This window comes from Hemiscyllium ocellatum, chromosome 13 (genome assembly GCF_020745735.1).
Source record: "Hemiscyllium ocellatum isolate sHemOce1 chromosome 13, sHemOce1.pat.X.cur, whole genome shotgun sequence".
Lineage (NCBI taxonomy): Eukaryota > Metazoa > Chordata > Chondrichthyes > Orectolobiformes > Hemiscylliidae > Hemiscyllium > Hemiscyllium ocellatum.
Genome location: NC_083413.1, coordinates 74,075,605 through 74,088,859, shown reverse-complemented (window position 1 = coordinate 74,088,859; position 13,255 = coordinate 74,075,605). Strand labels below are relative to the sequence as shown.

The 13,255-nt window shown below is 41.4% G+C and overlaps 1 protein-coding gene across 3 annotated transcripts in view; it reads right to left on the bottom strand.

Annotated features, from left to right (window-relative positions):
• The window catches only part of LOC132821615 (NACHT, LRR and PYD domains-containing protein 3-like), a 63,926-nt gene that overhangs the window by 32,295 nt on the left and 18,376 nt on the right, over positions 1 to 13,255 (bottom strand). For all 3 annotated transcript variants that reach the window (XM_060834291.1, XM_060834292.1, XM_060834293.1), the window contains exon 3: positions 12,842 to 12,976. In XM_060834291.1, the coding sequence (XP_060690274.1) occupies positions 12,842 to 12,976 (135 nt within the window). The remainder of the gene's footprint in view (positions 1 to 12,841; positions 12,977 to 13,255) is intronic.

Below are 13,255 nucleotides of genomic sequence, written 5' to 3'. Positions count from 1 at the left end.
TTTTAAAGGGATGCAGAGACAGACAGACCTGGATATTTTATGCATATTTTATTAAAGTTGACAAGGTTACATTAAAAAATCCTTGATATTATTTATGGAGTCATGTACTACATAAGCAAAATCCTATGTTATACCTTGATTAAACATTAATTAAGACACAGAGAGAGTAGTGGATTTAATTCTAGACACCACACTTTGAGAAGGATGTCGAAACTTCAGAAAGGGTTTTATTTTAATGGTATCAGGTAGGATGGACTTCAGTTATCTGGAGAGACAGGAGGAACTGAACCTGTTCTTCTTATAGAGGAGACTGCAAAGGGAGCAGTTAGAGTGTTTGAAAATGGAACAGTTTTGATATTCTAAAGAAGAAGGAAAAGTGGCAGAAGAGCCGATAGCGAGAGAAAAAGAGATAAGTTAAACGACGTAGAAGTGACACAAAATCTTAATTTCCCTGCAGCAAATTTGGCATGAATTGTTTGGAAGGAAAGAAGATTCAAAAGTAAGTTTCAAAGAAAATTGGACAAACAGTTAAAGTGAAAGCATTAACAGGAGGGCTCCAGAAACAGAACTGGAGTGGAACGAATTACATAGCTCTTTCAAGGAAGAGGCATAAGCACAATAATCAACTGGTCTCATTCTGAGGTGCATCAAAGAACAGAGAACATAGAAAAGTACAGCACAGAACAGGCCCTTCGGCCCACGATGTTGTACCGAGGATTATTCCTAATCTAAAATAAAATAACCTAACCTACGCACCACTCAAGTCACTGCTGTCCATGTGCATGTCCAGCAGTCACTTAAATGTCCCTAATGACTCTGCCTCCACTACCACCGCTGACAACGCATTCCATGTGTTCACAACTCTCTGAGTAAAGAACTTACCTGTAATGTCTCCTCTATACCTTCCTCCTAATATCTTAAAACTATGACCCCTCGTGCCTGTCAAAACTGACCTGGGGAAAAGGCTCTGGCTATTGACCCTATCCATGCCTCTCATTTCCTTGTATACCTCGATCAGGTCACCTATCTTCCTCCTTCTCTCCGTCAAGAAACTTCTGAGCTTAGTAACCTCTTTGTAAGACAAGTCCTCCAGTACAGGCAGCATCCTGGAAAACCTTCTTAGCACCCTCTCTAAAGCCTCCGTACCTTTCCTATAATAGGGTGGCCAGAATTGGACACAATATTCCAAGTGTGGTCTCATCAGGGTCTTGTCGAACTGCAGCAAAACCTCACAGCTCTTAAACTCAATCCCCCTGTTAATGAAAGCCAAAACACCATATGCTTTCTTAACAACCCTATCCACTTGGGTGGCAACTTTGAGGGATCTATGCACTTGAACACCCTCTGTTCCTCCACATTGCCAACAATCCTGCCTTTAATCCTATATTCAGCATTCAAGTTCGACCTTCTAAAATGCATGACTTCACATTTATCCAGGTTAACTCCATCTGCCAATTCTCAGTCCAGCTCTACATCCTGTCTATGTCGCGCTGCAACCTGAAATAGCCCTCGATACTATCAACAGCACCTTCAACCTTTGTATCATTGGCAAATTTACTAACCCACACCTCAACCTCCTCATCCAAGTCATTTATAAAAACTACAAAGAGCAGAGGCAGAAGAACACAGCCCTGTGCGATACCACTCACCACTGACCTCCAGGCAGAATACTTTCCATCTACAATCACTCTCTACTTTCTGTCAGCCAACCAATTCTGAGTCCAGACAGCCAAATCTCCATGTATCCCATACCTCCTGACTTTATGAATTAGCCTACCATGCCTTGCTGAAGTCCACATACACCACATCCACTGCTTGACCTTCATCGGCCTGTCTCGTCACTCACTCATGACCTGCCCCTCACAAAACCATATTGACTGCCATTAATCACTCAATGCTTTTCAAAATAGTCATAAATCCTATCCCAAAACCTTGCTGACTGGTCTGTAATTGCCAGAGATTTCTCTATTCCCCTTCTTGAAAAGAGGAACAACATTCACCTCCTTCCAATCCTCTGGTACACCTCCCATGGAGAGTGAGGTAGCAAAGATCTTCACCAGTGGCTTAGCACCTGCTTTCTTGCTTTCTGGAGCAACCTAGGATAAATCTGGTCTGGCCCTGGGGGCTTATCAATCTTAATGTTTGCCAAAATTTCCAGCATATCAACTTCATCAATCTTGATCTGTTCAATCTTCTTTCCCAGCTCCTCAAAGTTCTCATTCGCAACAAGGTCCCTTTCCTTAGCGAAAACCAAAGCAAAAAACTCATTTAGGGCTTCCCCTATCTACTCAGACTCCACGCACAAGTTCCCTACTCTATTCCTGACTGGTCATACCTCCTCTCTGATCATTCTCTTATTCTTTGGGCTTTCCCTAATCCTTCCTGCCAAATCTTTTTCATGGCATCATTCAATGTTTTAATGATAAGTAGAATAGTAGAATGTTTACAACACAGAAGGAGGCCATTTGGTCTCTGCTGGCTATGCCAGCTCACTGTAAGAGCAATTGAGCAACTCTCACTTCCACAGTTTTTGTACACCTGCAAACCTTTTCTGTTTGGGTGATTACTCAATGCTCTTTGAAAGGCTTAATTGAATCTGGCTCCGTCTTACTCTCAGGCACAGTCTTCTAGTTTCTAATCACCTACTTTTTAAAAAAAATGCATTTTGTTATCTCCCATTGTCTCTTGTTGTTCATCATAAATCAAAGCCCTCTAGTTCCTGATCTTTCTTTCTTATTTCTTTGCTCCATCTAAAAACTACTGCCTTCTATACTCAGGCATTATGGTAAACACCGATTAACGTATGTAAAGAAGTGGTCTAGGACCATATAATTTCACTCTGATTTAATAATATTTAATGGGAATTATCACTTGTGGCATCATTTATAAATTGCTGTACATTACTAGTATTATTGTATTCAATAAAATTGCCGAGTTAACACATTATTTGGAATTGTCAGTCATTTCTATTATGTTCAGAGTACATCCTGAACCTAAGTGAGATTCTGCAGGGAATCTGACTCTACCCTATATTACAATTTATACACAGTTACATTGCTTTTCTTTGTTCTTTCCAGCAAAACATATCACCTCACTCTGCTCTATGTAAAATTTAGTTTGCCACATAATTACAATTCTATTAGTCTGTCCAAGTCTGCTCATACCTTCAAATATTTCCAGTTTTGTGTCAGCTGAAAGTTTTAAAATAGTGCCCTTTACACCCAATTCTGGGTCATTAATATAAATTTTAAAAAGTAATAATCCTAGCAGAACTTTGTTTTACATCTTCTTCTCGATAAAAAAATTACCATAATTTCTGTCTCTCAAACAACTTCATATTCATGCTGATACTGTATCTTTTATTCCATGGGCTTTAATTTTGCTGGCAAGCCTTTTTTTGACATTTTATCAGATAATGTTTAGAAGTCCATGTAGACAATGTCACTTACATTATTCACAGCAACCTTCACAGTTGCATCATCAAAAAACTGAATCAACTTGGTTAAAAAAGACTTGCTTCCAGTAAAATATGCTGGCTCTTGTTAATTAAACTAAATTTATCTAAGTGACTATTAATTTTGCCCTGAACTCTCATTTCTTAAAGGAGAAAAGTATGGGGCTGGAAAAGCACAGCAGGTCATGCAGTATCTGAAGAGCAGGAAAGCCGATGTTTCGGTCATAAGTGACATCACCGGAGAAGTGACGTGAATAGTGGCAGTCATGGGGGCGGAGGTGATGCATTTGGTGGCACCTGGAAGTGACGTTCTGGGTGGCGTTCGTGAAAGTGGTATCTTCGGTGGCAGCATTCTCGGCAGTGGCTCGGAGCGTCCAAAAAAGGTTTTCTAGAGCAGTATGTCAATTGTCCGACAAGGGAAGTGGCCATATTGGACCTGGTTTTGGGGAATGAGCCAGGCCAGGTTGTAGAAGTTGCAGTGGGGGATTTCTTTGGGAATAGTGACCACAATTCTGTATGTTTTAGAATACTCGTAGACAAAGATGAGAGTTGTCCTAAGGACAAGTACTAAATTGGCCAAAGCCAATTGCATCAAAATTAGGCAGGAGCTGGGAAATGTAGATTGGACACAGCTATTTGAAGGAAAGTTCACATATGATATGTGGGAGGTTTTCAAGGATAGGTTGAAGATAGTGCAGGATAGGCACGTCCCTTTGGAAACAAGGGATAGGAAAGGCAAGATTCATGAGCCGTGGATGACAGGAGAAATCGTGCAACTAGCCAAGAGGAAAAGGGAAGCGCACAAAAGGTCCAGGCAGCTAAGAACAGAACGGGCCTTGGAGGAATATCAGGGGAGTAGGGCCAATCTTAAACAAAGAATCAAGTGGGCTAAAAGTGGTCATGAAATAACTTTAGCGAGCAGATTTAAGGGGAATCCCAAGGCCTTTTATTCTTATATAAGAAGCAAGAAAAAGGGTACATCCAATAAAGGATAAAGAAAGAAGGTTCTATGTCGGACCTGAAAAAATGGGTGAGATTATCAATAATTACTTTACATTAGTGTTCACTGAGGAATGGGAGATGATGCATGCTGAGATTAGAGATAGAAGTTTGTTTACTCTGGATCACATTGATATAAGGAGGAAAGATGTGTTGGGTCAGCTAAAGGATATTAAGGTGGACAAATCTCCAGGACCAGATGGGATCTATCCCAGCTTGCTGAGGGAGGTGAGAAAGGAAATAGCTTGGGCCCTGACAGACATCTTTGTAGCATCTTTAAACACAAGTGAGGTGCCGGAGGACTGGAAGGTTGCTCATGTTGCTCCCCCTGTTCAAGAAGGGTAGTAGGGATATTCCAATTAACTACAGACCAGTGAGTTGTGGAAAAGTTGCTGGAGAGGGTACTGAGGGATAAAATGTATTTATATTTGGAAAAGAATGGGCTTATCAATAATAAGCAACATGGCTTTGTGTGCGATAGATTGTGCCTTACCAACCTAATAGAGTTCTTTGAGGAAGTGACCAAGTTGATATATGAAGGAAGGGCTGTAGATGTCATGTACATGGACTTTAATAAGGCATTTGATAAGGTTCCACATGGTAAATTAATGTAGAAAGTGAAGTCACATGGTGTGCAGGGTGTTCTACCTCGGTGCATAAAGAACTGGTTGAGCAATAGGAGACAGAAAGTAGTAGTTTAAGGCAGCTTCTCGAAATGGAGAAAGGTGACCAGTGGTGTACCACAGGGATCAGTGCTGGGGGACTGTTGTTTGTAATATACATAAATGATCTGGAAGATGGCATTGTTGGTCTGATCAGTTTGCAGATGACACAAAGATTGGTGGAGTAGCAGAAAGCATTGGGGACTGTCAAAGAATACAGGAGAATATAGATAGACTAGAGACTTGGGCGGAGAAGTAGCAGTAGCAGTGGAGTTCAATCTGGGCAAATGCGAGGTGATGCATTTTGGGAAGTCTAATTCTAGAGCAAATTATACTGTAAACGGAAAAGTCTCTCGGGAAAACTTGATGAGCAGAGAAATCTGGGAGTTCAGGTCCATTGTACCCTGAAGGTCACTGTACAGGTGGTAGAGTGGTCAAGAAGGCATGTGGTATGCTTTCCTTCATCGGACGGGGTATTGAGTATAAGAGCAGCCAGGTCATTTTAAAATTGTACAAGACTTTGATTCAGCCGCATTTAGAATAATGTGCACAATTCTGGTCACCATATTACCAAAAGGATGTGGACGCTTTGGAGAGGGAGCTGAGAAGGTTTATGAAGATGTTGACTGGTATAGAGGGTGCTAGCTATGAAGAGAGGTTGAGTAGGTTAGGATTGTTGCCATTAGAAAAAAGAAGATTGAGGAAGAACCAGATTGAGATCTATATAATCATCAAGGGATAGACAGGGTAGATAGAGATAAACTTTTTCCCAGGGTGAGGGATTCAATAACAAGAGGTCACGCATTCAAGGTGAGAGGTGAAAGGTTTAAGGAGGATATACATGGCAAGTACTTTACACAGAGGGTGGTAGATACCTGGAACCATTGCCACAGAGTAGTAGAGGCAGGGATGGCAGATTCATTTAAGGTGTGTCTGGACAGATGCACAAGTAGGTGAGCAGCAGTGGGATACAGATGCTTAGGAATTGGGCGATACGGTTAGACAGTGGATTTGGATCGGCTGAGGCATGGAGGGCCGAAGGGCCTGTTCCTGGGCTGTAAATTTTCTTTGTTCTTTGTTCTAAATTGGTTGACAGTGCTTTGGTAACTGATGTCAGCAATGGTGGAAGTGGCATGACTGCAACAGCAGTAGACTCACCAATTTTAAGGGCATTTAAATGGTCAGCGGAAAGACATATGGATGAAAATGGAATAGTGTTGGTTAGAAGGGTTTCAGATTGGTTTCACAGATTGGCGAAACATTGAGGGCCAAAGGGCCTGTCCAGTGCTGTAATGTTCTGGATTAGTGGTGCTGGAAGAGCACAGCAGTTCAGGCAGCATTCCTAATGAAGGGCTTTTGTCCGAAACATCGATTTCGCTGCTCCTTGAATGCTGCTCTTCCAGCACCACAAATCCAGAATCTGGTTTCCAGCATCTGCAGTCATTGTTTTTACCCAGTGCTGCAATGTTCTATGTTTTATAAGAGATGTCTAGGACATTGATTTAATAATATTCAAAGGAAATTATTCTACCCTTTTTTTAAAATATTTTTATTTGAAAAAAATTTTCATTACAAAACTATAAAAATACAAAAATATGAAAATATAACATTGTAACAACAAAAACAACAATAAACAATAAACCAGACAACTCCACAAAGAATTGACAAATACACCGATTACACATCAATAAATAAATAAGTAAATAAATAACGCCACTCAGCGTAACAAGGCCTCAACTCTCGAACTTCAAGAGCATCAATTATTAAACCCACGTTTGATCATTAGGACATTAGGCTTATTAAACCAAACCATCATGCCTAGACAAAAGCCCTAGTTAAAATGGCAGACAGATCTGCTTCCAAATAATTCAAGAAGGACTGCCATGTCTTAGAAAAACTGTCAATTTTCTGGTGCACCATGTTTGTCAGAAAGTTCAAAAGAATGTGTTCCATAATTAACTTATGTCACCCTGTCAGACCAGGGGATTCTCAGACACCCAGCACATCAGAATGTTCTTCCTCGCAAAAAACATGAGGATGCCAAAAAACTTTCTCTCATGTACATCCAAGGGAGATAAATTCACAAAACCCAGGAGAAGAGAAAGCAGATCCACCTTGACTTCGGTCCTCAAGACTCTCTCTATTACTCCTGCCACAGTGCTCCAGTCTGTACTGAGCCTGTGGCAAGGCCACAAACAATGAGTGAGGGCATCTGTATTTATTTTACATTTGGGGCGCATTGAAGACACACTCTGCTTAAATTTTACAAGACGATCTAGGGCCAGACGAGCCCTGTGATGAATCTTTAACTGCATAGCATTGGTCCTATTACATATCGAAATCTTCTCACAAATGTCCTCCCAAGTTTCCAGAGTGATCTCCACCCCTAACTCTCTCCCCCAGACTTCCCATAATCGCTTGATGTCACCTGAGGAACCTCCCCCCAACAAATGATAGAGAGTACTCACTGAAAGAGTGCTCTTAGCCTGAAGCACCCTCTTTTCCATATCAGATCTATAACACACAGTCAGAAATGTAGTCTCTTTTCAGATAAAATCTTCGATTGGCAAAAAAACAGAAGAGGTCCCTACTTGATAATCCATAGTGAAGTGGGAGATGGCACGGGGCAGGCTGACACTAGGCCGCCAGACCACAATATGGAGAGAGACAGCAGAGCAAACACAGATTCTGCCTGGGTCCACCTGGATGCCAGCACAATACACTCACAACCTAGTTGATTAGTTTAAGGCAGGTGGGGAAGAGAATACATATAAGTAGCATATACAGCCCACCGAAGTGTCTGGGTCCAGTCAAGACCTTTGATATAAATGCTAGCTGTTTGATATGGACTCAATACAAAGTGCTAATAGCCAGAGCTACAGTAATCATCCTCCTCAGGAAGAGTGATTAGCACCTATTACTACAGTAATGGACTTCCACCCAGATGTTGAAATTGATAATGTTTGCGCTGAAACTGACAATGACTGTGCTAAAATTAATTCAGACTGAGCTGGAACTGACAATGACTGCACCAAAGCTATCAACGATTTGCAATATTTACAATAAACAAACTATGTTACGAAGACAATAACCTCATCACTGACCTATTATATTACTAAATGCATAAAAGTAAATTATATGTCCTCTGGGTGGAGAGAAGACTCGCAGCTGACCATTGTGTTGTTGGTGTTTCTCTGTACCCAGAGTTCTGGTATTTCCTTGTACAATAAACTCTGTCGTTGAACCCAGCACTGGCTCCAAGGTTGGTGATTTTCCCCACAACAATACTTACGGGTTATTTGATCAAATGACATTAATGTTTCATCTTCAAACAGGTCACCCAATCAAGAGACTCCCCTTCCACCCAGGACTTAAACCTGGGACCCAATGTTGCTGGCTGGAAACCTGGCAATACCAACTATGAGAGTATGGAAAGATGTTTTAGACGTATTACCCTCCATCTGTCTGAATGCCCTCAATGCTCTTACAGTATTAACAACTACTGGATTGCGGCAATGTTCCACAACTATCCTGATTTTGTTCAGAAACAACAGGTTAATAAGAGGACACTTTGACTGGGAGGTGTCAACATCCAATCTCATCCTCACAGGCCCAATCACTCACAAAAGAAAAAAGGGAGCTCAAATGATATCTTCTGACATCTGAGATCCACTCCTCACAACCCCTGGGGCATTTGCAATTTCATAAGCTTGATAAGGGGCCGCTTATAGCGCCAAATAAAAGAACTAAACCAACCATTTAATTTCCAAAACATTTGTCTAGGAAAAAGCAAGGGAACCATCCTCAGAGGGTATAATAAGCAAGGAAGAACATTCATTTTAATAAGAGCAACTCAACCTTACTATGAGTAGGTCTTGTTTAATCTTGTCAAACAAATGAGCAAAACTAGCCCTGAATAACTGATCAAAGCTAGGGGTAACAGAGAAGCCCAAATAAGGAAAACCTCCCTCTGCCCACTTAAAGGGGAATCCATCTTCAACATCCAGTATTCCCCTAAGACCCGCTTTAGGCATAGCCTCCGATTTTGAAAAATTGATCTTGTACCCTGAGAAAAAGCCAAACGAATTAATACATTGCATCAAATAGGGCACCGAAACTGCTAGGTTCAAAAGAAAAATGAGAACATCATCCACATATAAATTATCTTATGCACCTTCTGTCCTACCTTTGGGGCAGCGATATTAGGGTCCCCACGAATGGCCTCTGCCAGCGGCTCAATCATCAATGTGAAGGGCAAAGGTGAGAGGGGACAACCTTGCCGACTGCCCCTACCAATATTAAAATTATCAGACCTTATATCATTAGCCAGAGGATTACTATAAAGGTCCCTTACCCATCTAGTAAACCCTTCAACCAGGCCAAATCACTCCAGGGTAATAAAAAAGATAAGGCCATTCCACCTGGTTAAATGTGTCCAAGGAAACCACCAACCCTTGAACTGACCGTTGCTGGCACACTTGAATCATGTTAAGCAGTTTCCTAACAGTATTGGAACTGTCTATATAAAGCCCGCCTGATCCTTCTTAACAATAGAGATCAACACCCTTTTCAACCTCAATGCTATAGTCTTCAATGGCATTTTAAAATCAGAATTTAAAAGCAAGATGGGAGTGTAAGTATCAGTCTTCTGAAGTCGTCCCTTTCTTGAGGAAGGGAGAAGATATTAGCCTCTCTCAAGGATAGCGGGAGGCAATCCCGACAATTTGAATAGTTATACATGTCTAGCCTCGGCCCTGACAGTATGTTTACAAATTCTTTATAAAATTCACTGGGGAAGCCATCAAGGCCAGGCGCCATACCACTTTGAAGTTGCCTCAGCACCTCCTGTATATCTTGGTCTGTTAATGGAGCAGTAAGGAGAGACGCCTGCTCAGCAGACACACCAGGAAGATCCAAATTCCTAAAAAACGACTCCATCTTATGCCATTTGTCCTCACAGCATTCAGATTGGTAAAGTTCTGGGTAAAACCTCCAAATTGCCTCATTGATCTTTTTAGCATCGTAAGTAAGAGTCCCATTCCATTCCCTATTGGAAGCAATAGACTGGGAAGCATTCTTGTTCCTGACCAAATATGCCAAGTATTTACATGGCCTATCACTATGCTCAAACAGCCTCTGCTCCGCAAACGAAGGTTCCTTCCTTTCTCTATGCATAAGCATGGAGTTTAAGGTGGATCGGAGAGCTGTGATCCACTGCAGCTTAGTCACTGATGATTTATTATAAAATGCCGTCTCAGCTGCCTTCAGTCGTGGCTCAAGCAGACAATGCTAATTTCCCTTCTGTCACTTATGGCTGGCTGAGTATGAGGTAATTATCCCTCTAAAATAGGCCTTAGCAGTCTCCCAAAGAATAGACGGATTACTAGCTGTACCTGAGTTGGTGGCCAAAAAAGCTTCAAATTCCCAAGAGAAATATTCTACAAACCTGCTGTCCTTGAAGATGAAGGGATCCATTCGCCAGTACCGTGAGCCCATTGCATCACCCTTAATCTTAACCGTTAAATACACTGCTGCATGATCAAAGATGGCAATATTCCCAATCGAACAGGATACCACCAAATCTAAAAAAGCCATGGGAGTTAGGAATTAATCAATTCTTGTGTGGTATTTATGAGGATTAGAAAAGAACGCAAAATCTCTGCCCATGAGGTGTAAACATCTCCACATGTCTACCAACCATTTCCACACTAGATCACCCAACTGCTTAGATTGTGAAGAAAGCTTTGGGAAGCCTTTGGGCATTCTATCCAGCACAGGATCCATAAGGTAATTAAAGTCCCCCCCCATAATAACACACTGCAATGCCAAGTCCATCAGCTTATATAGTACATCAATCAGAAATTTAAGAGGATGGGCTAGAGAACAGTACACATTCAAAATACCATATTCTTCCCCATAGATAAAGGCCTTAAGAATAATAAACTGACCATACTTATCTTTAAAATCTATTAAATTAAATGGGAGACCCTTCCCGACGAGTATTGCCCCTCCTCTGCTCCTATACTAAAAGACAAGAAAAATACCTGATCAAACCCACCCTGCTGCAACTGCAAGGGTTCCTTGTCATTAAGATGAGTCTCCTGCAACAGGGCAACATCCACCCTCTCCTTTCTCAGGCTCAAAAACACCTTTTTTCTTTTAATTGGTGAATAAATCCCTCTATATTCCAGGTGCTCCGTTTAAGAATGCTGCTAACCATGATCCATTACAATTACCTTTGACGTGTCGAGAGGAAGAATTCGTCTTGCAACACGCTGAGCAAACTCAAAAGGAGACTCATAGAGCCTATTTACAAAAAAAGTCAAAAAAAAACTAAATACAAAACACAAAAGGCACTTAAATGGGGACTCTACCTCCTGTCCACAGAGGGCGCTTACTTTCCCACACACACCTCCATCCCCATTTCCAGCTCGAGCTGCATCCCAAACCCAAGCAATGGAAGAAACCAAACAAAGGACATTGTAAATACAAAGATATAACAAAAACAGTGAGCACTCTGCCCACCCCCAACAATATATCAATATCACTTCAGTTCGGGCAGAAAAAATCCCATCAACAACAGCTTCTTTGGGAAAAGAGTGAAAGTACAAGAAATAAAAACAAGATAAAAAAAAAACAGACACTAATTGTCCATGGCCATAAATACATTATTTTAAAGTGTCAAAACGTTTTTGGCTTACTGCAAGAAATCAGACAGTCTCCTTGTAAGTAATACAAAGCACCGCTCGGTATCTCATCGAATATTGAATACCGAGGTCCTTTCATCTTCTCTTAACATCATCAAATGATTTCCTCTTATAGATCACTGCTACAGAAAAGTCCTGGACAAACATTATCTAAGTTCCCTGATAAGTCAGGGCCTGCAGATCTCTCCCCAACCTTCTAGAAGTTTCCATGACTCTCTGCTTATCCATGTAACATTGAAATCATATCAGAACCGGGTGGCTACACTGACTCTGACCAGATCTGCGCATTGCACCCAGTGAGCTCTGGTCTATAAACGTTTATCTGGTCCATCTCGGCATCCCAACCAAGAAACTGTGGCAACCAGTCTTCAAAAAAACTAGTTGACTGCCCACCTTCTACTCCAACCAGTAGGTCAATGACCTGGATATTTTTCTCCTACCTCTATTTTACAGGTCATTAACTTGCTCAGTCAGGGCCCAAACCTGTTTCTCAAGGGCCTGGATCCGACCCACCAAGGATTTGATCTCAGTTTCCGATGCTGTGGTCCGTCGCCAAACCTTTTCAACTCACTCCCAAGCCCTTCCAACTCTTTATCAGGATGGCTGAGATGGGCTCCAGTTGATTATAAGTCTCTTCTCTCATCTCCTGGGTCAGCTTTCAGATCGCTCCGAGTTCGTCCATGATGTTCTGCTGTGCAGGCATTTAGTTGCAGTCAAGGACCCACAGCTATTTTTGAGCGTCCCAAGTGTTGAGACTTGGCCGTTTTCTTTCCCTTAGTCATTGTCACACGCCACACAAATGGATTTAAATGGTTGTATTAACGTTTAACAATATTTCTTTTCCAAACAAAAAACTAAAATGGATGGGGTGAAAAGTATTACTACCCAGGGTTAGGGAGCAGAACTCAGCAAGGCTGATCTCTTCAGATTGCCATCATCTTGAATTCTGCTCCCCCCAGCCCGTTGTTGATGCCCATAGTTTCTGCTGATTGATACTTGTAAATTTAGTGATATCTTACCTTGGTTGCTCTTGCAAACATACTCCACATTTATTGTAATGGGCATGGATTCAACTGTAGAGTTTTCAATAACTGGTGAGATGATGCTGCTCCCAGTTTCTGCTTTTACTGTGGCAGTGGTCATTTGATGATTTCCTAGAAAAGTAGGAAGAGTTACACTGATTGGATGAACATGTGAAGGAAGGATGCAGCTCCATATACTATTCTTTCTGGCTTAAATTCCCGGACGCAAGCTGACTCCGTGTCAATATATGCCAGTCACTGTATGATACTTAATGTTATATTCCCAAGAAGGACCGAAAGGCTGAAATGTCTAACAACAGAAGGAGATTTATTTTTAAAGTGACCGTCCAACAAATACACAATATTCCTCCCCCTTTACATCAAAGGTTCCTGTAATGAAAAGAGATTCAC